This window comes from Lygodium microphyllum, chromosome 5, assembly GCF_053477565.2.
Source record: "Lygodium microphyllum isolate KBCC chromosome 5, Lygodium_microphyllum_v1.1.10, whole genome shotgun sequence".
Lineage (NCBI taxonomy): Eukaryota > Viridiplantae > Streptophyta > Polypodiopsida > Schizaeales > Lygodiaceae > Lygodium > Lygodium microphyllum.
The window spans coordinates 17468217-17494905 of record NC_141139.1 but is presented as its reverse complement, the minus strand read 5'-3'; the positions used below and the strand labels follow the sequence as shown (position 1 = coordinate 17494905).

Below are 26689 nucleotides of genomic sequence, written 5' to 3'. Positions count from 1 at the left end.
ATAAAGACAAAAGGAGTAAAACTAGCAACCATGGATGAAGATGAGTGGGATGAGTTAGATGAGCTTGCATGCTCTACCATAGAGCTTTCGGTGTTAGACATTTTGCTCTTTGACATAGAGAAATTGAAATCTGTTTATGATATGTGGCAAAGACTTGAGGAGTTATATGCTCAGGAAAGTGCAGCAAGCAAGGTTTATTGGTTGAAAAAGTTAATGGACCTTTGTATGAAGAAAGGTACAGCCATGTCTGTACATTTAAATGAGTTTAACTCTATTTTCAGCCAGTTGATTGCTTTGGAATTCCACATTGATGAGTAGTTCAAGGCAACGTTTTTGCTATGCACGTTACCTGAAAGTTGGGACACTTTTAGGATAGCAATGAGTAACTCCAATGCCATGCTGTTATATTCAAATGTGGAGAGCTCTTTACTCATGGAAGAGCTAAACATGCAAAATAATTCAGCAAACAAGTCTTCCAATGCATTGCATACTAGAGGCATATCCCAACAGAAGGGTAATTTTGAAAAAAAGCACACAACAAGCCTCATGGAAAAACTGTAGAGTGCTATCATTGTGGCAAGAAAGGGCATTTCAAGTGGGATTGCTTTAAGTGGAAGAAAGAGAAGGGCAAGGGCAAAAGCACTGATGATAGCAAAGATGCGAAAAAGGACAGTCAACATGCAAAGAAGAGCAGTGTGAAGATAGAGGAAGTCAATGTAGTCAATTATCATGAGAGTGAAAGGCTCTAAGAGTGATACTCTGTATCCATTATATGTATCTAGTGTGTGTGATCATGTTGTTGCCATAACCGAGCAACCAAGTGTATCTTTGTGGCATAGCTGGTTAGGGCACATGGGTCAAATTGGAATGAAAGTGCTTTCTCGTTTGGGTTATTCACCTTGTCTGAGGTATGCTGATTTTTATCATTGTATTTTTGGTAAGCATGCTTAGACATCACATAAAAAGTCTCTTTTGTTGAAGTCTTTACCCATAGAGTTGGTATATTCAGATGTATGTGAAATGCCAGGGTTGTCTCTAGGAGGAAAGAAATATTTTATCACATTTGTTGATGATGCCATATGGAAAGTATGGGTTTATCCAATTTGTCATAAAGATGAGGCATTAGATAAGTTTAAAAAATTCATGGCACTTGTTGAATATATGACCAGTAAGAAATTAAAGTGTCTTTGCTTTGACAATGGTGGGGAATATGTGCCAAAATCCTTTCAAGCCTGCTTAATAGCGAACTTTTAGGATTTTGACAATGGTGAAGGCTACTTCAGACAGCCTGCCTAATAGCGAACTGTTAGTTCGCAGTTCCAAGACTTGCGTAGAGCGCCTACAGCATGTCTTGAGGGTTTTGCGCACACACACACACACACACACACACACACACACACACAGAGAGAGAGAGAGAGAGAGAGAGAGAGAGAGAGAGAGAGAGAGAGAGAGAGAGAGAGAGAGAGAGAGAGAGAGAGAGAGAGAGAATTTTGGGATTAGAATCTGCTTCTGCTATGGCAAATCTGCAGGAATCTAATGGTATCGATATGGCCTTTCTCTATTAGCAGATCAGGCAAGGGAATGACAAAGACTTGGCTGACTCGGATGGTGATTTGTTGGCTGATGAACCCGGGCCGTTGCTGGATAGTGAAGAGATGGGGAAACGTTGTGGGATGTCGGTTGAAGAACAGGCCTTCGGCACGAATTTGCCTCAGCTTGAGGTTCATGTTTCGTGTCCGTAACCTAATGGGTCTTTACAGTTCATGTTGGCCACTACCAATCATCTTATGTTGGATTATGTCCACAGTAATGAGGATAAAGCTAACACATTACCGGCAAGTAGTAGCAGTCATGGGAACCGACCTGGTCCTACAACAGATAGCTGCTTTCCATGAGAGGGCAGCCATATTTTATTTTACTGGAAGGACTCCTTGGATCACCAGAATTCGTGCTTGGCTGCAGTCTATACTTGTTGGTTTTGAACAGTGCCCAGATGATGCTTTAGGGCGTATGCAAGTTCCCCTGGTTGAAGAGATTTATGATGGCCCGAAGGGGTTCTTTGAGATTCTCTTTCGTTCTACGGAAGTACGGGCTCTTGTTATGCAACGCATTCCTTTGTTTATGGATGGGTAGCTAGTTCATGTGAACCTCGATTGGCTTTCCGCAATAGGAACATGGCATGTATGCTATGGGATACAGGCAAACCTTGCGGGGCAAAAATTTGTTTTGAAGTTCCAGGTTTACAAACGTTGGTGTATGAGTTGAAATGGGGTACTTTTGCAGGACACTGTTTTAGATGCGGCCAATTGGGCCATTTCATTTTGGAATGCGACAAAAATACTGAGGTAGTGCAGGGCCCTATGGATCAAGATATGGAAATGCAGGACCACCACCCTCAGCACATGATTCAACAAACAGTACTTGATCCAGAGCAGCTTCCCCAATAAGGTCGTGAGGAAGGCAAGAATAATGATCCGCACGAGGGTGGGGAGCGTCCTTCGATTTTGGTTGGGCGGAATTTGTCTCCTCGGGAGGATTCTTGGGTCATTGTGGTTCATCGTAATGCTAGGCAAGATTCTCGATTGAATCCTGCTCGTCCTCCGCCTCCCCCAATAACTTAGACCTTCCAACGCAGTGGAAGATAGAAGGACTTCTAATTCAGCCTCAATCTTTGCGTACTCCGGCAGTGGAAGATGGAAGGACTTCTAATTCAGGATTTTTGATGCTCGTGGAAGGCTTGTGCCTCCTCAGGATGTTTTCCGCTCTGAGCAACTGCAGCTTCCTTCCTGAGCTTCGATTGCAGGTCTGTAGAGGGTAGATCTTGTAGATGTTATACGTACTGAAATGGAGAGATTCCAGGCTGCCAAGTCTATTGATGTAATAGGGAAAGGGAAAGCGATGGTTCAGTAGTTTTTCTTATTTTTTGATTGATCATGAAACTTGCTTTGTGGAATGTGAAAGGTATTTCTTCGGGCAGCAAGCAGTATTGGCTGTGGAAAGTTGTGCTTGCCGGAAATTGGGATGTTTTTTGTGATGTGGAGCACAAACAACATTCTTTGGCTGGATCTTCTTATGTGTATAAGGATTATGCGGTCTTTTTTAGTGGTTGCGCTCCACATAAATCGGGAGTTATGTTGACTGTCAAATCCTCCCTGCAACCAGTTTCTCAAGATACTCGTGGCCGATTTTTTATCTTGGAAATGTGTTATGAGGGGGAGGTTTTGTGGATTGTAGGCGTGTATGCTCGTTCTAATGCAAGGGATCGTCGTCAGCTTTGGGATGACTTGCACTGCCTTGGCTTGGCTCGTGAAGGCTTTGTTATGGGTGATTTTAATGTCTGTGTTTCTGCAGATCGGATGACCTCTCCACACTCGGTTATGGATGGTCTTGAGCGACAGGCTTGGGATGCTCTTGCAGTGGCATCTTTGAAACATGACATGTGGTCTTGGATGTATCCATCACAAGCCGGATATACTTATCGCTCTTTTCAGCATCCAATACTTGGGCCAGACTGGATAGGATCTACATTTGCCAAAGTGACTCCTTTCTTCCTGCAGTCATTGATATGCGGGTGTAAAGACAACATGTTTTGTCAGATCATTACCCTTTGGTCCTAGAAACGGGCCATAGACTTGTTCATGCATTCAAGGCTCTACTTGCCCATTTGCCTCTTCGGTTTAATCAATCGTTTTTGCAACAAAATCAGTTTTTGGAAGGTGTTCAACACCTGATAGCTTCTTTTAGCTTGAAGGTTCTATCTAGAGGGATGGAAGAATGGGCGGTTTTTAGGGATAATGCGCGAGCGTTATCCCGACAATATGGTATTCAGCATGCTTCCTCGTTTCGAGCTGAATTGCAACATGCTTAAGCTTTATTAGCTCATTCCTTGTCTTTGTGTTAGACTGGGGATTTGGATGATGACTTGCTCACTTGCATTGCATGGCTGAAAGGCAGGGTCCAATCTCTCCAGGAAGAGAAATATGCAAAATACAAACTGCTAGCCAGAGCTGAAGCTTTACATGATAACAACTGTCAAACTCATCAATTTTTTGCTTGTCTGCATCGGAAATATTCTCGGGAAAATATTGTGCGCTTAAAGGATGGGCAAGGTGATATGGTGACTGATCCTGCCTCCATTATTCGGATGACTGCTGACTTTTATAGGGCTTTGTTGGGTCCACAAGAGATTCTTTCAGATGTTGTTCTCTTTGCTCGAACATACATTTGTGACCTGGTTAGTAATCAGGTCAAACCAGAATGGGTGAATTTAATGGAGGCCGATATTTCTGAAGAGGAAGTGGAAGAAGTGCTGTCTCACTTGCCTTGAAGGAAAAGTCCAGGCTAGGATGGGCTTCCTAATGAGCTTTTTTCAGCCAATGTGCAATTGCTTAAGGACCCATTAACTCGATTGTGTCAACAGGTGTGGAACTCGGGTATGATGCCTTCAGATTGGAAGATTGCAGTCATCAGGTTGTTGCCCAAAGTTCCCTCTTCGACCTCTTTGAAACAATGGAGACCCATTTCAGTTATGGGATCGTTATATAAAATTTTCTCCAAGATTATTGCCGACAGATTGCAAAAAGTATTTCCGCACCTCATTCATCCACGTCAATACGGTTTTATTAAAGGTTGAAATATAATGCACATCATTTTGAATGTCCATCTGGGAATCGATTATGCCAAAGCTTCTAGCGAGTAGGTTGTTATGCTTCAGCTGGATATTGAGAAGGCATTTGATCATGTTAGTTGGTCATTAAAGGTCGAAATATAATGCACATCATTTTGAATGTCCAGCTGGGAATCCATTATGCCAAAGCTTCTAGCCAGCAGGTTGTTATGCTTCAACTGGATATTGAGAAGGCATTTGATCATGTTAGTTGGTCATTTTTGCGGCAATTAATGTCTACAATGGGTTTTGGGCCCCATATGATTTCTATAGTTGATACCATCAGACAGGGTGCTGTGGCCCATATTGCTCTTAATGGAGGGATTACAGAGGAAATTGCCTTATCTCCGTCTCTTTAGCAAGGCTCAACCCCTTGCTATTTGCTTTGGTAACTCACTCGATGCCCTCATTATTGGATAAGTTGGCAGCGCAAGGTGAGATAGTTGGCTTATCTCTTCCTGGGGGCAATCAGCTAGTGGGCCAATCTTTGGCAGATGACTCTTTTATGTTCCTCAAGGCCGATCGTATTAATGTCAATCGGGCAATGGTGGTCTGGAACCTTTTTGCTTTGGCATCGGGTCTTCACATTAATACTTAGAAATCCACCCCTCTCTCCTGTACGGAGAATGATCTGTAGGCCTTGGGATGGAATGGAATTGTGATCCTGAGGGGCAATATAACCAGACACTTGGGATATCCTATTGGTGTGGAGGTTGCTCCCTGTGCCTTTTTGGATTGGATGGCATCCCGAATTCATGATAGGTTCATGTACTGGAAATCTTAGAGTTGGCCTCTACATGTTAGGCTAAAAGTGGCTCAATGCATTATGACCAGTATGATTTCGTTCTTTCTGCCATTACTGCCTTGGACTAAGAAGTCCCTTTTGGATTTGGTCCAGCCTATCAGATTTATGCTGTGGAAAAAGAAAGGCAATTGTTTGGGGCAAGTATGGATCTCCTAGCAGCATGTGACCACTCCGAAAAGGATGGGGGATGCAGCTTTGTTGGATGTTAATTTGCATATGGCCGCTTTGAGGCTGTCCCTTTTGCATAGCCTATGTATTCAGTGTCATCCTTGGTTAGATATTGCCAAATTCTTCATAGAAAAGACTGACATCTCTCATGGAAGCACGATTATTTATGCTTCCTGGTGGCATGTGCTTAATTCTACGAGGCCTATAAAGGTCTCCCAATCTTTTCTCCTTTCACACTCTCTACTCTCTACTGTTGCTCACCTCTCTCTCTCTCTCTCTCTCTCTCTCTCTCTCTCTTTATGCAGCCATTACTATTGCCATTGCTAACCATCACATCTCCACTACGCATCCACCACTTTAGAGGCGACGTCTTCATGGTTATGGGTATAAATGGAAAATGGGGAGTACGTAGCTCAGCTAACTGTGATTGCTTTTCTTTAACTTGAGCTTCCAATAATTCAACATTTAAAGCAAAAAAACGTTTACCAAAATTTCTTTTACTCTTAGCTCAAAGGTATCCCTCTACTTAATTTCACAAATCCCCCCCTCAAAAAGCATTCAGTTCTACATTAAATGCAGACTACTTTTGGTTCTTTTGCTCTCCACTCTATCGAGAAACTACTTCTTTATTGACACACTTCATTTAGGGTTTCATAGTGATAGCCCCAAAAAGGATGGGTGTCTACATTTTGGCCACTTTTTAGTCGGTGCCCACACAATGGTATGCCACCCTAGACAGCTTATGCCTATAAATAGATAGTCACTTCATTCATTTACCACTCCTACCACTCTCTCCACTCATTTTTCACTTGTCATTAGACACCCTTCGCTTCTCTCACCAGCCTCTTCCATTGCCCTCATACCCCTTCGGGAGGACATCGTGGTTCGTGGCTACCTTCACCCTTCCTCTTCTACTTGAGGTGTACTGTTCCAGCTTCAAGCTTTGCATTCGGAGCATCTTCCACTTGGCGTCGCCATCCTTTGCTTGGCATTAGCACCCTTACTAGGCTTCATCTTCTCCTTTATTTTCAGTGTCGAGGTCTTCTCCTTGCGTAGCATCATCATCTCCAGGTTAGCATCAACATCCTAGCCTCTGGCAATAGTCTCCATCATCGAGCGTTAGCGATTTCATTACTCGTCCATCAAGGGGCTGCTGGGATTTGTGTTTTTGTAGCTTGGCTCCTCCTTCATCACCTAGCGTCACTCATTTATCATAGGGGCTGTTGGGACTTGTGTTTCTGTAGCGTGGCTCCTCCTCCGTCACTTGGTGTCACTCATCTGTCATACAGGTTATTGGGACCTGCTTTTTTGCAGCCCGACTCATCTTCCATCATGTGGTGTCATCATTATCCACTTGGCATTAGCATCTGGGCTGCTCTCCTTGCGTCTGGTTGACAGCTCCGACACTCTAGGATTTGCGGTTTTGTTGCCCAGGTCACTCTGCGGCATTAGAGGACTGTGGTTCGCTTCAAGGCGGCAGTGGATGTCAGTCCGCAAAGATCAACGTGAATCAATCTAAGAGACTTCTCAGCTCTATGTGTATATTGCTGAGGAAATGGGATACGGTGTTGCTTCCCGAGCTGACAGGCTTTACAGACATCTCGAGCTAGCTTCAGGCGTGGAAGGCCCTCAACCAGCTCACAGCGTGACAACTCATAAAGTGAGTCATAACCAAGATGCCCTAAGCGAAAATGCCAAAGACGCTCATTGTGCGTAGACTCCCGAGATGTGGCTAAGGCCTGGAAGCTATGGAACACAGAGCCCTCCGTAGTCGGCTCAGTGAGAAATTGAGTCATGTGGTATAGGCCATTAGGCTGTGTCTCACCGCGAGCAATCACTAAACCAATCTCAGAGTCAAGGACCTCAACTTTGGTTGTTGTAAAGAAAATTGCTTGCCCCAACCGGCAAAGCTGCTGAACAGATAACAAGTTCACCCCAAGTTGAGGGACATGATATATATTATCCAGCGAAGCCAAATCCGGACCCTTGTCAGTGGGAAAACTGACGTAAACTTGAGCCTGAATCTTGACTGAGGAGCTGTTTCCTATACGGACCCGCCCGGCTGTAGGGGATTGGGTACGGAAAATGTCCTCCATAGGAGTCGTGTGATGTGTAGCTCCATTGTCCATAATCCAAACTGGAGTTGAAGTGCTTGGCTGTGACAAGTGGGCCTCTGTAGTAACCTCATGAGGAGGCAACTTACAGATGTGAACGAGACTAGAATCGTATGTCTCTACGGAGATGATGTGGGCCTCTGCAGACCACTTAGACAAGCCCTCTGGAGTTGAGAATGTTGTCTACTGAGATGGTTGTGCGGTGGTAGTGTGAGTCTGACCTTTAGACTGCTGCCCCTTGCCATCACCTTGCCTCCCCTGCTGGGGGTTGCCTGACTGAGGGGCGGGGGTCTGAGACTTAGGTTTTGGTGTTGTGTCTTGTGCATTTGATCGACACTCGTCGTCAAAATGGCCAGCCTTTTGACAATGTTGACAATACCTATTCTTTTTAGGTACAGTCTGCCACCCTAATTTAAAGTTGTGACTGGGAGTTTCCTTGAGAATCCCCAGATTGATTTAGCTTTTGAGTTTGATTTTGATTTTAAGTGGAGGTTTGGTTTGGTTTGCCCTTCCCTTGTTGCTCTTTTTGAGAATGAGCAAGAAGAGTCCCCTCTAAAGATGAATTCATATAAAACTGATCGAACAACCGTGCGTAACGCAACAGCTGATACTCAAATTCATAGAATGTAGGCATGGTAGGCTTTGAAACTATTCATTCCACAAAATTGAAGTATTTCTTGGGGAGTTTATTGAGGAACAATGTGACCTGTCGTCAGAGGACTTGGGAGTCCCCGTAGTGGAGAATTCAGTGAGAAGACGCCAATACTCAGCCAACTTGACTTTCAAGTCATCTCGGTCAGTGATTTTGAAAAGCTGAAGCTCATGGTCAAGATTAATACGACGGGTCCTATCCCGAGCCGCATAACAGTCAGTCAAGTGTGCTCATCGCTCTGACTCTAAGTCAAAATGCTGAAGTTGAGAATGAAACTCAGGCAATAAGCCCTGCATCAACTCGACAATAGCGGAGGCATTCCTAGCCTTCCATGAGCGGACGACCTCGTATGGAACAAATGCGGGATCAGGTTGGGGTTTCAACCCTTGCACAAGATCCCATAGGTTTTGTGAGTCAAAGACATGTCTCATCAAATTCGACCAAGTAGTAAAGTTTGACCCGTTAAAACGAGTCTTGTCATTAAATGCATTCCCATAGGTTTTGTGAGTCAAGGACATGTCTCATCAAATTCGACCAAGTAGTAAAGTTTGACCCGTTAAAACGAGTCTTGTCATTAAATGCATTCTTGGCAGAAGTTGAGCTAGAACCATGAGGTGTCGGGTAGGTGGTGTAAGATGATGGTGTGAAAGATGATGGAGGTGGGTGTGTTTGATAAGAGAAAGAGGGAGGGGGAAGAGGTGGGTAGGCAGAAGGAGGTTGTGAGTGTCCAATGAGTGCCGATTGATACGGAGGCACTGGAACATGAATGTTTCCATAAGGTGCCGGTGTAGGTGGAGACACTCTGGGACACGATAGCCTTGTCCAAAGTGAGGCTGGGACATAGCAGGATGACCAGAAGGTCCATGCCATGGAGGCAAACTGTGGAGGCAACTAATCCACACTTCGGAGAGACTGAGTGGGATACCCAGGCTGCAATGATCTCGAAAGTGTGTATGAGGTAGGTGGAACACCACTCGGTTGAGGGAAGGATGAGGTCCTAAAGGATGTGCCTATGTTTCCATAATCCCCCGGTGTGATGTGTGGTGCAATATGAGGTATCTGAAATGGAAATGTAAATGGTGAAAATGGAAGTGGTGAAGCAGCGGAAGAATGTGGTGGAATGGGTGGGTTTCGAAAGTGAGGTGTATGAGGTGCAGATTCTTTTTGTTCATTTTTATCATTTAAAGACTGAAAATGAAACTGTGAAGATGATGATGCACCATGTAATGAAGTGAAAAGAACACCAAATTCATTTTGATTATGTGAAGTAGACGGAAAAGAAGGAAGGGTAGAAGAAGAGTTACCTGGCTTTTTCTTATAATCCCTGCGACGTGTGTTAACATATAAGAATTAGTCCTCAAGAGGACCTTTTCTGTAGTCAACAGACTGGACTCTTTCTTCCACATGATCTCTACCAGTATATTGCAAAATAGAAGAGGTAAAAGAAGAAGGCACAAAAGACGAATCAAAAGTACCTTGCACCGGAGTGGACGGAAGAGTCTGAAAAAATGGAAAATACTCCAGATCTTGCTCTCCAAGAAGGGGGCCCATCCCTGATGGAGGTCTCGACGACCCTGCAACATCATCAGACTTATGCGCAACATTTGAAGAGTGAAAATCATGCATACCTTCATTCAAAAGCTTTTCTTGAAGGGCCATCCTTCGGTCGAGCTCCTCAATCTTCTTTCGTCGATAGACTATGATCAATTTATATTCTTTAGAGGTTAGCTTGCCTATCTTTTCTTCCATGTACTCAGATGTGTCTTCCACCATGTTGGAACTTTGTGGAGCAAGCTGATCGGCCCACTCTCGCTCGGTTTTCGGCATAGGTTGTTCTAGAGACAGAATTGGTGTTGATGTGTTCGAAGTCATTTGAACCTACTGTTGTTCTTGCTTCTTGCGAAGAGCTCTCAGATCAAAGGCCTAGGTTTCTCAGAGAGTACCAGGCTCTGATACCATGCAAAGAAAATACCCTAACACAGAAGCATAAATAGAAACCATACGACAAAACACAGATTGATAAAAGAACACAGTTAGGGTAACTCAGAGACAATGAACACACTGAATAAATGAAATGATATGACTACTAATGATACGGTGCTCATGCAACAAACACACTATGCAGTGAATGAATACTGAACCTCGAACTCTCGTATCTCAAGGATCAGGGCGGGGATAATGAGCAGGAGAGTGTGTTGTACTCCGAACGGATCCCGAATCATAGCAAGACAGCCTCTGGATGTTGAACACCTGTAAATACAGCAATGAGAAGCTGGATGTGATGCAGATAGCAGTGAGGAGAGAGAAAGACTAAAACGCAGACAGGACAGCCTGCAGGAGAGAGACTAAAAACGCAGGCATCAGGTGAGGGAAAGACTAAAAACGCAGGTAGGACAGCTTGGAGGAGAGAGAAAGGCTGCAGCGACTGCAGCAAGAGAGAGAAAACTGTCAGGGCAGCAGTTGGAGCCTGCAAACGCAGCAGTTTGCTGACGTGGCAGGCTGTACGATAGCAGTCCAGATGATCAACAGTCAGTCACCAGGCAGAAACAGCAGCAATCAGCGTGTGGAGGGCTGGAAACAGGCGCCAGACTGTAGGGAACATTGATGGACAGCAAGGACTATGATGTCCTCCTCGAATGGGGTATGGGCAGGAAGCTGATGACACCTGAAACCTGCAAAAACGAGATTCAGGGAAGAGTGGATGGCTGGTTGCCAATTTATAGAAAATTAGGGTTCTAGATCCTCTTCCACTTAACTCTCTCGATCCGCTTCCCGTTTTAGGGTTTTGGCTAAAATAAGCCTAAAATAAGCATGTTTTGGGGATGTTTAAGTGGCTAAGAGCAATTCTTAGCACAACAAGAGTGACGTCCACCGGTGACGGATTGCGAGTCTGTGACCACAAGTTGGAGTGTGAAGAGAGAGGAAACTGCAAAATGATGGTACCAGAGGCTTCTAGAGAACCAAATGCAAGCTGTAGAAGATGCAGAGGGCAAAGGGCAGCCCTAGAAAGCTACAAGCGCAGTAGACAGAGTGTCACCTGATGGAGGAGAGCATCAACCAGTAGTCGCCTGGCATGGAGGACCAAAACGCAGGGTATTGGAGGTCACCTGAGGAAGGAGGAGAGCTGCCTACTGTCGCCAACAACTAGAAGCTGCAAACACAGAGAGCAGATGAGGGTGGAGGTTCTGGCGATGAGGAACAAGGCCAAATGCAGTAGGAGGGATGGCGCCAGACAATGGGCGATAATTGGAAGAAGGCGCCAGGGCACTGCAAGGTTGGATGGATAGGTGGCAGCAGTCGCGAAGGCTGGATAGCTATGTGGAGGTAGATTGATGGCTGAAATCTGCACTCGAGAGTGTGAAACTTGCATAGACGGAATAAGGCTGAATGGGGCAGCTTGTCTATTTATAGATGTAGAAGGGTGCCCCAAAAATTAGGGCTTTTGGGAGACCACTGAAACTCTCTTTGACCGCTTCCCTTTTTAGGGGTTTTCATTAATTAACTGTGTTTTGGGGCTGTTTAAGAATGCTAATCATTTGAAAAATATGTTTTAGCTCAACACTCCCTCTCAGGCCTAAAACTGAGAAGAAAGGGTAGGCCAGCCCATTGTGATGTTTACTTTTCCCAAGGCGTTCCATCCCAAAGTAGCCAGGGCATTGGACAAAGAGTGCATGTCGGCTGCCCAATGGCCTATCAAGACTACAGACGATGGTTATCTTACCAAGGGAATCCAAGTAGTCACCCCAGATAGGACAGGGCATCGGACAAAGGGTGCATGTCGCCTGTCGAGTGGCCTACCAAGTCCTGCAAAGGCGGATGGACCCACATTGAACTTTTTTTTTAAATTTTGATAAATAGATTAGTTAAATGTAATGGGATGCGGCTGATTGAGTAATAGTGATCCATAAGATAGGAGTAGGGAGGGTGTACCCAACACATCATAAAATAGAACAAGCTAACCCATCCACTCAGGGTATCGATGATGAGGGAAAATAGGTGATGAGGTATCCATGTGATGAAGGGGGATGGTGGTGTGGTAACAACAGCCGTCGGTGGAAATAGCTTAGGATCCGCTCAAGTGGTGCTCTGCACAATGAGATGCAAAGTATGCTACATGCTGAAGAATGCTCATGCAGCAGGTACCACTTGGATAGTATCCCTCATGGGAAAATTGTTCACTTACCCAAGCACCTAGTACAAGGATGATGAAATCATGCAATGCAAAGGGTAAGGTACAACAGGGGGAAGAAGTCGATGTCGAAGACAAAGTGCTCAAGCTTTAGAATACCAAGAAGGGTAGGAACCCCCTCTCAACTGGGATGTAGATGTTGAAGAAGGAAGAGAAGCTTGATGTTGGTCTTCATATGGTGCCGAGAACCAGAAGGAATGAAAGAGTTGAAGTGGATGAAGCACCCCGCTAGAAGAGCAAGGTAGAAGTCACCGCCATATTAGCATTGAGAGAGATGCTGCATGATCCGTCTCGAGAGGGGAAACCGCCATGTTGGAAGAAGAGCAAGCACTCCTAGGGAACTCCTGACGAGGTGGAGAGAAAGGCGAGATGGATCCATGAAGTGCAATGGGATCAGAACTTGCAGACCAATCAGCCAGTCCCTCAGGGGTAGTGAAAGAGATGGTTTGTTGAGGATGTACTTGAGCCACATGTCTGGCAGCAACAACGCGTGGTGAAGGAGCAGATGAAGGAGCAGCAGAAGGCGTAGTCCCATTGGACTGTGTAGTCGCAGCGGTCTGCTCAGGCTTTTTAGGTGGAAGATCTTGGGCCTTGGAGCGACACTTCTCGTCCACATGGTCTGCTCTCTGGCAATGTGTGCAAAATCGGTTTTTCTTAGGGAGTTGTTGCCAAATAAGTCTAGATTCTTTGGTTCCATCGAAGGAAGAGGAGTCACCCTTTGATTGGCTTGCCTTTGCATCTTGTGAGTTCTTGCCACTGGTGGTTTTCCATCCCGAAGAAGAGGCAACCAACCCTCTTTGCTCTGAATAAGGCTGTCATGAGAATTTCTTGTGGACTTGATCATGTAGCCTCGCGTATTCAAGAACTAGCACTCAAACTCGTAGAAGGTTGGCAATCGAGGTTGGGAGATGATGTGTTGAATGAAATTGAAGTACTTTTCGCAATTTATTCAAGAAAAATGTAACCTGATCGCCATCTGACTTTGGAGAGTCAGTAGTGGCGAACTTGGCAAGTAATTGCCTATATTCAGCCAACTTGACTTTTAGATCATCTCCTTCCTTAATAGAGAACTCTTGAAGCTTAAAGTCAAGATTGATGTGCCAAGTACGATCACGAGCCGCATAGCGGTCGAGAAGGTGACTCCAACGCTCTGACACGAGCGGGAAGTGTTGCAACTGAGAGTGAAACTTAGGAAGCAATCCTTGCATCAGCTCAACATTGGCTGTGGCATTGCGGGCTCTCCATTGACAAATGTAGTAAGGGTGAGCTAGTCGAGGGTCTGGCATAGGCTCTAGACCAATGATGAGGTCCCAAAGACACTGAGACTCAAGCACTTGTTGCATGAAATTAGACCAAGCGGTAAAAATTGACCCTTTAAAACGTGTCTTATCTGTGAAGGCATTCTTGGCCGTTGCAACAGGAGTGGTAGTGCTCGGAGATAGATAGTGTGAAAAAGTGTAGTGAGGGCAGGATAGGGGAGTGGAGTATACTTGGAAATAGGCCCTAGAGTGCCCACCAAGCATGCGAGTAGTGTGCAAGGTGGATCCATAGGTAGGGATGGGTTGACTAGGCATGGGCATGGTAGCCACATGAGAAACCCAAGAAGGTGGGATGGAAACACGGGGAGCAAAAGATGGGAATCCTTGCGTAGGTGTAACCAAAGGAGAGTGTGAAGAGGCACCATAAGCTGAGGATGGAAACCCCTGTGTTTGAGTGGTCATGTGAGATGTGAAGCTAGGGATAGTGAGGGGGATGCCTATCACAGTTGACCCAGGAGCTGTGGGTGTGCTCATTTGCTGAAAGGTGAGAGGCACTGTGTTAAAGGGTGACATTCCCCCTAATGAAGTACCAAAGAGGTAGAGAATGGGGTAGAGAAGAAGGTGCTAGGAGCGATGGAAGATCCAACCCCTAGGGTGTGTGATGCAGATGTGGAGTGTAATCCAAGGTTTTGGAAAGATGATGAGAGGTGATCAAGGTGTGATATGTAAGAGGGTGGGATGGGAGGGAAGTGAGAAGTGTGTGTGACATGCTCAAATGAAACAGAAGCTATAGATGTACCTGAATTCCGTGTGCTTCTTGGCCGTTGCAACAGAAGTGATAATGCTTAGAGATGGGTAGTGTGGAAAAGTGTAATGGGCGCAAGATGGGGGAGGGGAGTGCACTTGGGAATGGGCCCCAGAGTGCCCACCAAGCATTGGGGTAGTGTGCAAGGTGGATCCATAGGTAGGGATGGGTTGACTAGGCATGGGTATGGTAGCCACATGAGTAACCCAAGGAGGTGGGATGGGAACGTGTGGAGTAGAAGATGGGAATCCCTGCGTAGGTGTAACCCTAGGAGAGTGTGAAGACGCACCATAAGTTGAGGATGGAAACCCTTGCATCTGAATGGTCATGTGAGATGTGAAGCTGGGGATAGTGAGGGGGATGCCCATCATAGTCGTCCGAGGTGCTATGGGTGAACTCATTTGCGGAAATGTGAGAGGCACTGTGTTAAAGGGTGTTATTTCCTCTAATGAAGTACCATGGTGCAAAGAGGTAGAGAACGGGGTAGAGAAGGAGAAGGTGCTAGGAGCGGAGAAGGAAGATCCAACCCCTAGTGTGTGTGAAGCGGATATGGAGTGTAATCCGAGATTTTGGAAAGATGATGAGAGGCGATCAAGGTGTGATATAGAAGAGGGTGGGATGGGAGGGAAGTGAGAAGTGTGTGTTACATGCTCAAATGAAACAGAAGCTGTAGATGTACCTGAATTCCGTTTGCTTCATGAGCCCTCTTTATTGAAGTTCACATACGCAAAGCCATCCGGATTCTGTACCTCAAAAGAAGAAACAAGTGAGGGTTTTGGTTCATCCAACTCAAAAGGATTGTACAAAATTGACATTGGACCTGGCTGAGATGATGAAGATTGATCGCCAGACGTTCTGAATGCCGTATATCCTCCATGATCGGAGAGGTGGCTAGCCTCACTAACCGGTCCGAATGTGATAGTAAAACTGGTAGGAGGGGTGTAAACATCACCCTACTTGTTGTGGTAGTACTCCTCAAAGTCCTCCTCTGTCATGTTAGTGAAATCTGAAATAGGAGTCCAAAAACAAGGTGAAGGTGAAAGTGGATTGTCGTCCTTCTCACCGAGTCCATAATGCCGTCTCAGGGCCTCTAGTGATGGAGAAGCTTGATAGGACATCATAGGAATTGGAGAAGAAGGTGTCTGGGACATTGTGATTCGGTTACAAGTCATATTGTCTGCCTTGCACAAAGACTAGCTGTCCACAATATCCGTAGGATACTCTTTACAAGAGCATCGGCTCTGCTACCATGTGAAGAAAACTGCTAGGGTTTGCATTGAGGAAACATAGAGTGTACGACCACGACATAAACACAAAGAGACAGACATAGACATAGAAAGCAAAACTCAAACCCTAAACGCAAAACTCAAAACTCAAACACAGAAACTCAAACACAAATAGAAGAAGGGTGAGAGAGAACACAACTCTGAAGTGAATGAATGCTGTAAATGAATGTAGAGTGTACAGTGTGCTCAAGGGCTGAGTAATGTCGGAGTGTAACGTCCACCGGAGATGGATCCCAAGTCTATGACCACAGTCAGAGTGTCTGAGGAGGTAGATGCTGTAAATGCAAGTGACGGCAGATACTGATCAGCAAACTCAAACAGTAGGAGTGTGTGTGATGGCTGGCGGCTGTCCCAAACAGCAAACACAGATCTGAATATGTCGTAGGATGATGAACAGCTGACGCCTAGGCTGCACAGGTGCAAACGCAGGCTGAAACAGTGTCTGATGTGGCTGGCGATGATTGGATGATTAGATCACAGCAGATGATGATGTCGCTGGCAGCTAACGTTAACATGGATGAAGGCGCCAGCAGCATGAGCAAACACGAAGGGAGTGGCGGTAGTCACGAGGGCTGGACAGCCACGTGGGAGGAGGCTGATGGCTGAAATCTGCACGTGGAGTGAGAAACCTGCACACAAGGAATGGGCTGAATGGGGGCAGCCTATCTATTTATAGATGTTGAAGGGTTCCCAAAGAATTAGGGTTTTTGGGGGATCCCTGAAACTCTCTTGGACCGCTCTCCTTTTTAGGGTTTTTCATTAATTAATTGTGTTGTGGGGCTGTTTAAGAATGCTAATCAGCTGAAAAGTGTGTTTTAGCTCAATAGACTGTAGTTGCTGATGAGATTAAGGTTGAATGGAGGGCAGCATACCTATTTATAGAAAGTTTGGGCCCTCCTAAGTGGGTTTGTGCTTATGGGATACATACACTCTCTAGGAATGCCTTTCTTTTTAAATAAACAAGGTTTCTTTCTTAATTAAGCATGTTTTGGGACTGGTTAAGTAAAGCTAATGCATTTTTAGCTCTACAACCCCAACACACAACTTGAAGCATCAGTGTGTCACCAAATGGAAGTAGGGGGATGAAACAAGAATGAGGAAGGCTGGCTGAATGATGGCTATGTAGTGAGGGTGCATGCTACCTAGAAATAGGCAAACCGAGGCTACAACTAGTATACAAATTGGCGAGGCCCAAAATATTGGTGCCCAGGTTAGCCCCTCCAAATGACTAATATGACCATTGTGCTAGAAATGAAATGCATTGGTATCACCTCCTTCTAAAGTGTCTAGAATACATAAAATGACAGATAGACTCGATGCCTAAGTTTTAAATATCCTTGTTTCAGATTGAGGCTCATAGGTAGCAGACGACCAGACATGATATGAATGACTATTAACAGTTAGTTCTGCTGTTTTTGCTGGTGTGATGCTTGTCATTGTAGCCTTGTGTTTTTTGTAGCCTTTTGGCTTCTTGTGTTGTTTTTTACCTGCCTTGGAGTTTTGCTTGGTTGGCCAGAAGGCTCTTTGTAAAAATTTCTATTCATTAAGTTAAACTTTAGAGAGGGAGAGAGAGAGTTAGTTCAAATCTTATTCTTAAATTTTTAGGACTCAAGACCTGCAAACATACATGATGGGGATTCTGAATTGTCAACGCATGCAGTTTTTTATTCATTCAAAGCATTCAAGCTCAACTATGAAGATATGGAGAAAAAGTTCAAAGTTTACATTTATCCAGACGGGGACCCAAACACGTTCTACCAAACTCCACGGAAATTAACTGGGAAATATGCTAGTGAGGGCTACTTTTTCCAGAATATTAGAGAAAGTCAGTTTCGGACTACTGATCCTGAGGAGGCTGATATGTTTTTCATTCCAATATCCTGTCATAAAATGCGAGGCAAGGTTAGTAGTCATGTGCACCTCTGTGATATTCCGATAAAAGTATGTCTATAGGTAACTATAATGAGTGCCACATATCTTACTAACACTACAAGTAGAGTCTTGGTCATATATGCTTTCACAATTCACTCAGTATTACCTAGAAATGATGACGATGCCAGTTTTGTAAATGTGCTTCTGTAATGTGTTCAACCACTGAAGCATCCAGCGATTACCAAAAAGACATGCAGTGAAGTACAATATATGAGAGCAAGATCCTTATTATCCATCTCTACAGCAATCATTCAGCGATTTGCTTTTTAGGCAGCATGGTAGTTGCCAGCATACCAAAAACAGCCAGGATCACCCCAAGAGAACCTGCCCCTTGCACCAGCATATACTGCAATTACAGCATTCAGGAAAATTACAGCTTCAGCAGGGCAAGTATAATGCCCAGTTCTGCATTTTTGGAAAAAATGTTGATAAAGGAGTCCCAGGTATTGTTTGGGAGCAAAATGCTGATAAAGGAACTCCAAGTAATGCTAAAGCTTGCCCTAGGTCTGTGTAACAAAATTGCAGCTGCTATAAGGAAGGTCTCTTATACCTTCCTGCATGAGCACACATTGAGAAACCTTTGTAGATGAGCACAAAACAACCACCTGCACACACAACCACACACTAGACAATAGGCAGTCAGGAGGCAGAACCAAGGCTCTACCCTTTCGTAATCCTGGATGGCAATAAAGTGCAAGTATTTAAGTGAAATGGAAGGTACACTCATTATTTTTGCACAAGAAAGGAAATTGAGTGACCAACAAATATTTGCATCAGCTAAGGTAAAGTGTGTGAGAGGGTTTAAACACTGATTGAGATTGGCAAATTCAGTAGAATTGCTAGAGTATAGTGACTGGGTGTCCAAATCTCTGGAAGGCTATTCAGAAAAGTTTTCTATGCACAACAAAATACCAGGTTAGTCTGATGTTCACCTAAACCCCAGAAACTCTGAGATTTTTGAGGCTGGCACTCCAGAAGTGGTGTAGGATTGATCATTGCCACTATCTCCTTTGGCTTCATTAATGCACTAGCCACATATGACAGAACCATTTGAAGGTGGACCCAATCATTACATCAGCTATGACCATAAAATTTTCTTTGAAGCAAAGTATGTTTTTCACGGGGGATTCACTGGTAGTAATAAGGAGATGTCACCTGCGTGCAAGAAATATATATGAAAATACCCCTTATTTACCCCCTATTTAAGGGACCTTACCTTATAAAATGTACATTCCTTCCCTTAAATAACCCCCCTCCCTTACACTCACGTGGTACCATACGGTAAACCGTAGTGGACCCCCTTGGATGTTTTTATAGAGACATATTAGGAGTGGCCTTTAGCTCCATCTTCTTCTTCACGGGGATGTGAAATTTTGAGGTGCTTTCATATTCTCAATAATATTTGATTAAGTTATTAATCAAATGTGCAAGGTTGTTTAGCACATGTGATGTAAATGGCAATATTTCATAGTAACAAGCCAAGGACCTCGAGAATGCAGTGGGTGTCAAAGGCAACAGTTGTGATAAGTTATGCCAACTTGGTTTTGGTGGTCAATTGATGTTAGTTTTGACCCTAGAATAGTTGTTTGGCCAATAAGTATCAGTGGTGACACTAGGGACTAGCATTAATTAATTAATTAATGTCACTCTAAGGGTCAACAGAGGTTGAGGACCACTCCAGGTTGCAAATGGCCTAGCCAATTCAATTATGGATGGGCACATTTAATTTTGGGTAGAGTCAGAATTTTGAAAATCAATTTAATGGCTGGATAATATTGGAAAATGGATTTAGAAGGTTGCTACTTGGCAAACATGCCCATGTAAATTGGGAAAACGTTTTTGGGGGCTGGGTCTCAGTCATTTAGGTAATTTTCAGATGGTGGGGGAGAGAGAGAGAGAGAAGGTTGATGATCATTTTTCAAGTACAGAAACAACAATTGGTTGTTAGCAATAGACGGTTCCAAGAGGTGATAGCAAGGAAACATCCTATAGGGGCTGGTGACAACATTTTGGGGATACATAGGAGTAGGTGATTGCATTAAATACATGCTATAGCTGGCAATAGACAAATTTTAGGATTGTCTCGTACCAATAATAATATTTCCCTCTCATCTTGGCTTTCTGTAGGAGCATTCTTAGGAGACCTTCTCCGGTCCATTCTTAGGAGACCTTTGATTATCTCAGCCATTCGAAGGAGATCTTAGTCAGATTTAGTGGACATCAGAGGGAATTTTGCTGTAAATTCTAATTTTACAGAAATTAGTGTTTAATGGCCATCTTGGGATCCGTGCCATTAGTAGAAGGCATCATACGCTGAAATCAGCACTTGCAATTTGTGGTATTGTCAGGGATTTCAGATGCCCAGCTATTCATTGTAATTTGGGGCAGCATTTTGCCAGTTGGGGTCCAATTAGAGCAAGTCTTGGGTGAAAATCAAGAGGCAAATTGCCCAATTTGTTTGCTGATTGTTGGAACAGCAAAAGGGCTTTTGGATTAGCCAAGGAGATTGTGGAATCTTGGCTTGTAATCAATCCATTGGCAGTTGAAGTTAAAGAAATACCAAAAAGAGCGCTAGTTTTGGGGCCAACAGGGTGTTCAATGTTCAAGATTATTAAGATAAAGTGTGCATTTCACTTTATGTGTATTTACTCGTTGCTGTAATTAAGTGCTTGATCAGGGAATTACCACCCTCTTTGAGAAGGAAGGCTGGTGTCATTGTTTCATTGTTGGGATACCACTCAATCCCTTTATTTGGTGGGCCCAAGGCACTTGATTGCAAGCCAAAGCTTTGTGCTAGTGCTGAATTTTGCTATCAGTTTAGAAATTACAGCAAGATGTCTTCATACAATGAGATGGAATTAAGCAATGGTGAAACCTCTTAGTATCAACCTTCACATGGGGAAGAAGGAAATGCAATTCTTGACCTTGAACAAGACTCGGACCATCTACAACAAGCTCAAAATGTTGTTGAGCAAGAGGCAAGGCCTTCAAGGCATAATGAGGCTGATGACTAGCAAAGTGAAGAGAAATTTGATGACTAACTCAAAAATCGGATGAGGATAGTAGCAAATCTCTTTGCTGAATTGACATAGAATCCTCAATTCACCGGATTTTTGAATTCTCCAAAGAAGGACAGAAGGGCAAGAAGAAGAAGTCATCTTCCACACCTTAGGGACAGCAAGGTGCATTGAAGGTAATGCCAAAGTCTTCACTTGAAGCTCCTAAAGATGCTAATGAAGCAGAATAATTGGTACCTATGGGGCGAGGGATGCAAATGCAAGGTTATCATGAAAATGCCAATCCAATGGATTTTGGACAGCTAGGCATGCATGCTATGATGGTGCAGCTAGGATACTTTCGTGGTGGCATGATTTTTCATGCTATGTATGGATAGGGACTGCATATGAGAACGTATAGCACAAGTCCCTATGGTATGCAGCACCCAATGCATGGTGTGCAAGGCCCAATGTATTAGGGTATGGTTGGAAATGTGCAAAACCCTATGTATGGTAGCATTGGCTTGATGCTTGGGGCACAAAGTAACATGCTTGGTAATGCATCTGCACCCTTGAATGCTTATGGGTCTGACTGGGTTAAAGATAGATTGATGATGTCTTTGGAGGGGTTTTTTTTTAATAGCCCAAGAAGGTAGTTTGGTCAGCTTGTCCAACCATATTATGAACCTTCCCTAGTCGACCAAAGAATATGCCAATGGAAATTCCCTTTATCGTCAGCTAGGGGTCATGAACCCACAAACAGAGGTCCTTGATAACTCCCATACCCTGCAACTTGATGCATTGTGCCTCGAGTTGCTACTAGCATAACTAACCTAAAGGCTAGATCCACAAAGGTCACCTTTTTGCCATCTAGTCACATAGACCTCGTCTGACATACAAGTGAGGACTTAAATCTCACACATGGCTTTTCCTCATAATGGGGGCCTTACAACTAGAGCGCCATGGATCATTGGTGGCAACTTACAAGGGTGGGGCATTGGGCATATCTAAACCCCCAACAATCCCCAAAACAACACCTCCCCCCTCCCCCAAGCGTAGATGAACCATGTTTGTCAAACTAGTAACTAATAATGTACCATAATATGTATTACCAGTTGATTTCTGCCAATATAAACTTAATATTTATTGGAAAATCTTTGTTTTATTCTTACTAGTCTTCATTTTAAAACTTCTCACTATATCATTAAGGTACTAATTGATGCTTAAAACACATTACACTGTTCAAGTATGAAGTTTGAGATTCATGTTTATTATATTATTCCAATGTTTCTTGCTTCTTAAATGACCCTAAGAGAATTATTAAGGTAACTCCTTTCCTTGCGACACTTCATTTAGGCAGGCCCTTGCAATGACATCAGCTTGTTCTATATAGTATTACCCAGATTATCAATACATGGGTTTGAGACAGGAACATATTAAGGACAATGCAAATTGCATATCTGTTATTTATATTGTGTAAATTTTAGTGGCTCTTGATCAATGATAAATGTCTTATTTAGGGTGGTACTGACTGCAGTACCCATTGTAGATAAATCTACATATTACAATAACAAGAGCTGAAATTTGATTTTGTCTTCATGCTTTGGACTAATGATTTTCGTCTCATGAATGAAATCAAGGGGACAAGCTATGAAAAGATGGCCCTTATACTACGGGAGTATGTATACACTTTAATACAGAAATATCCATATTGGAATAGAACTTTGGGAGCAGATCATTTTTTTGTGACATGTCATGATGTCGGGGTACGTGCAACAGAGAATGTGACATTCCTTGTGAAAAATTCAGTTCGAGTTGTGTGCTCCCCTAGCTATAATGTGGGTTTTATTCCACACAAGGATGTGGCATTGCCACAGATTTTGCAGCCTTTTGCCTTACCACAGGGAGGGGATGACATTAAGAATAGGTAAATCTGCTCTTACATGCTCATGTTTCTTTATTTTGTCTAGTGTGCAAAGAAATTAAACCTGTGTATGCTCATGATCCGCTTCCTTATTTGCAAAGTAAACTGTATACCAAACTGCTAGATTGCAAGGAGTTTCATGTTTTGAACTGCAGAAGCCACATAGAATCTAATTTGAAAGAAAACCTGTTTTTCTACATTATTAGATCACTCTTCAGGCTAAACCCTTTCGGCTTATATCTTGACAGCTTGAGATACCCGAGTGCATCTCTCTTTTTGTCAAAATAAAATGGTCACTTTGGTGTTAGATCTGGTTCAACCCATTTCGAGGAACATATTCACCTGTAAACTGATGGTGGGCTAAACATTGTGGGTTCACGAATCTCAAGGGTTAAGTTAATGGATGCTCAAATTCCATGACAATGGAAGGTCAAGGTTCAAAACAGGCCCTATAAAGGGTCTCTCAAATAGCCAAGATTTTGTATTTTCAATTTGTGTGGATATATATTCTTGTGCTGCATATTTTGTCTACCCAATAACCTATCATACTTAAGACCTAACTTACAATACTTGTGCACATAAAATGTACCTGATATGTCATATCCAGTGTACCTAGTTATCTTGGAAAGATCTCCTCTAGCTTGTATGTATACAATTAACCTTTGATGATTCCACTTTGTGCCAAAGTGCATAATTTAACTCCCTTCCAATAAAGTCAAAATACCCCCCTCATTGAATTTGTAAGGCCATGCTGAGAACCCATTGGAATGTAAAGGCCATAGTTGCACTAGTACCACGTACAAAAGGGTTCATATGATACTGTGCTTTAGGTACCATACCTTACATATTAGTACCATAAGGTACCAACTTAATGGATACTTCTTTTCCCATCCGAACCACACTTGGGATGAACTAAATGCCCCTTATACTAATATGATTCTCGCATGGGGTTATGTTATTTGAGATTCAAACTTCTTCTCTACCGTATTTTTGTCAAAAAGAATTATGCTGATTTTAGGATAGAGTAACATTTTTTTAATACTGTACCTTAAAAAATATTAAGGTATCATTTAGTACTGTAGTTTATCATACCGTACTGTATCATACCTTCCATACTTGACAACCATGAAAGGCCATATGATCCAAGGTCTGTTTCGAGACCTGTTTAAGAAAAGATTCATCTGAAGTTCAGAAGATAAAAGTCTCCAAATGGAAGTGAAAGAACAAGGCTGACAAAATTGAAAAAATGCACGTCTTTTAGTTTGAGTTCAATGACCTCTCATACCAGATTTATATATTTGGTATACATGTTGAATGACATAAATCTTGCAAACACATTTCTTGATTTTTGGCATCCATTTCTTTGTGCTTTACTCAATACATAAAGTCATTGCAGAACAATACTGGGGTTCTGGGCCGGCCATCGTAATTCCAAAATAAGGGTAATATTAGCGCGCATGTGGGAGAATGATACAGTCCTTTCCATCAGCAACAATCGCATTAGTAGAGCTATCGGGGAGCTTGTGTATCAAAAACAGTTCTACAGAAGCAAGTTTTGTATATGTCCCGGTGGCTCACAAGTCAATAGTGCTCGTATTGCTGATTCGATACATTATGCTTGTGTTCCTGGTAAGCTTACTGCAACACCCCCTAACAAAGTTCTTACGCCCTGTTTACTTGAGGCGTATCAAAACTCATCTTCTAATCCAGGTATGTGCTGCTTGTGTGTGTCTAGTGGAGCCCATTCTTTGATGGCAATATATGCTTGCATTTACCTACATGCATGCCTGCCTCGTGATGTTTGCCTTCCTGTGTATGGATGTGTACCATGCACTGTTCTATATATACCTATGCAAACGTTTCAGGTGCATATACGGGTACACTTGAGTCCAGAAAGGGGTGCTAGGCTCACCCACTCCAGCATGTTTGAGAAATGCAAAAGTTGGACATCTGTTTATGAACATGTCATGTCGAGATAAACTAGATGTGCCCAAACTTCCATGGATCAGCCACAATCTTACGCCACTCAGGAGTATGGGGGCACATGCATATGTGCATTCACATGCATTCTACACAAAACATAATTATTTGCATGGTCAAGCAATTATTTCTTAATATAGTCACTGTATTCTTGTCTTTAGTATTGTATGAGCCTCTGCTTTAGTTTGATGTTAACAGTTTGGACCCTTACGTATGTTCATTGCATGTTTTTGGAAATGTTCATGATAGCATGATGTCATGGTGTGTGACGTTCATAAAAAACTAATCAAAGTCCATCTTGCAGTTATTCTTTCTGATTACTATGATCTACCTTTCAATGATGTCCTGAACTGGCGGCAATTCTCCGTTATAATCAAAGAGGCTGATGTGGGGAATTTGAAGCATATTTTGCAATCCATAACTGATCAACAGTATGCTGCCTTACATCATTCATTGCGTGCAGTGAGTGCAAGCTTTCCATTTACTGTTTAGTTTAGATGTAATTGTGTAAAGTCTGGGTATCATATCAAACTAATCATTGGGCTGTATTTTTTGTCAGGTCCAAAAGCATTTCGAGTGGCACTCACCACCAATCAAATATGATGCATTCCATATGGTCATGTATGAGCTCTGGTTAAGGCATTTCGCCATCAAATATAGCTGATGCTGGAGGGTTCTAGTGCAATATTGTTGTGACAATATGATTAACTCAAACTGGCACTTCTAAGGGGTACAAGCAGGTCATCAGCTAGTGTATCATTGTGACCCACTGTTCTGGTGCTTCAAAGCCCACTATCTGGTACCTACTTTGCAGGAAAATATCATGTACAACACCCTCAATGCAGACCTGATTCAGTACAAAATTCTGTAAGACATGATTATCAAGGGTCAAACTACCCAGTATCAAAATGCTAGAATCACAGAAGTACGAAGGCCATGCAAAAATGGTTGAGGAAACAGGTCTATCTCTATCGTATCCCCAAAATGCGAGCACCATTTCACAGTGAAGGGTATTGCATGAACTAATGCTTGTGCCTCAGCATAGCTTGTACTGGGTTTTCTTTCTAAGTCTAAACGATATGGAAAACATTTTGGAGGTATGAATCATGTATGTATGTGCAGGTATCTACACAATATTGACATACACGGTACCCCATTATCATTTGTGTAACTCTTCTTGCTACTTAAGGGTAATGTTCAATACTCCATTTACTTCGATTGAACAAACAATCTTTGGAATGCGTGCACACATGGATGAAGTTGTCTGGAGCATAGTTTCATGCAGGCCCTGAGCTTGCGTTCACATTGCTCTATATTCTCAAAATGCTAATGAAATGCCAATAAGTAAGCATTGCATGAAGCTTTCCAAGTATCTTCTATGCTTTCCAAATCTCAAAAGTAAGCAAAGCTTTGCAAGGTTTAAGAGTATGCCATGTGTCATTCTCTATTTGCAAAATGTTGCAACTAGCTTCTACATGCTTGTTGGTCCTTGATTCCATTGAATTGAACTGCTTGTGAGACCTTTCAATCCATAGCCAAGACCCATGAAAACAGAGTTCCCATCTTCGATGTGAAATGCACTCTGATGAAAAGAATTTGCTTCTAGGACAACCATAAGGCAACACCTTGCAAACAAACTTATTCTTCGTAATTTGCACATCTTCGATTGGTGTAATAGTGGCTTCTAGGACAAACTCTATGGTAGTCACTCCAGTCCGCTACTTCTGCACTCCCTTTGGGAGTTCATCTTGGTTGTTAGAGTTGTCTAGAAAGTTTAACTTGAGGCCAGTTTGCGACATGTAGGCACCATCACTCATTTATTAACTGAACTTAGAGGTGTTCACTATGGGCAGTAGTGAAATGTATGAGAAGTTAGTGGCCTAGCTGGTGGGATGAGGGAGAGAAGTTAGTGG

General features: G+C 43.2%; 1 protein-coding gene across 3 annotated transcripts in view; it reads left to right on the top strand.

The window, feature by feature from the left end:
• LOC148035549 (Exostosin family protein) overlaps positions 1 to 26080 on the top strand; it is a 57915-nt gene extending 31835 nt beyond the window's left edge. Inside the window, exons 2-6 of one of the 3 annotated variants that reach the window (XM_087677507.1) lie at positions 17550 to 17846; positions 22513 to 22799; positions 24193 to 24425; positions 25081 to 25207; positions 25336 to 26080. In XM_087677507.1, coding sequence (XP_087533633.1) covers positions 17550 to 17846; positions 22513 to 22799; positions 24193 to 24425; positions 25081 to 25207; positions 25336 to 25414 — 1023 coding nt within the window. In that variant the 3' untranslated portion in view covers positions 25415 to 26080. Of the gene's footprint in view, positions 1 to 17549; positions 17847 to 22512; positions 22800 to 24192; positions 24426 to 25080; positions 25239 to 25335 lie in introns of all 3 variants that reach the window. The other 2 variants (XM_087677508.1, XM_087677506.1) reach the window with 2 other exon arrangements.
• The last annotated feature ends 609 nt before the right edge of the window (positions 26081 to 26689 follow it).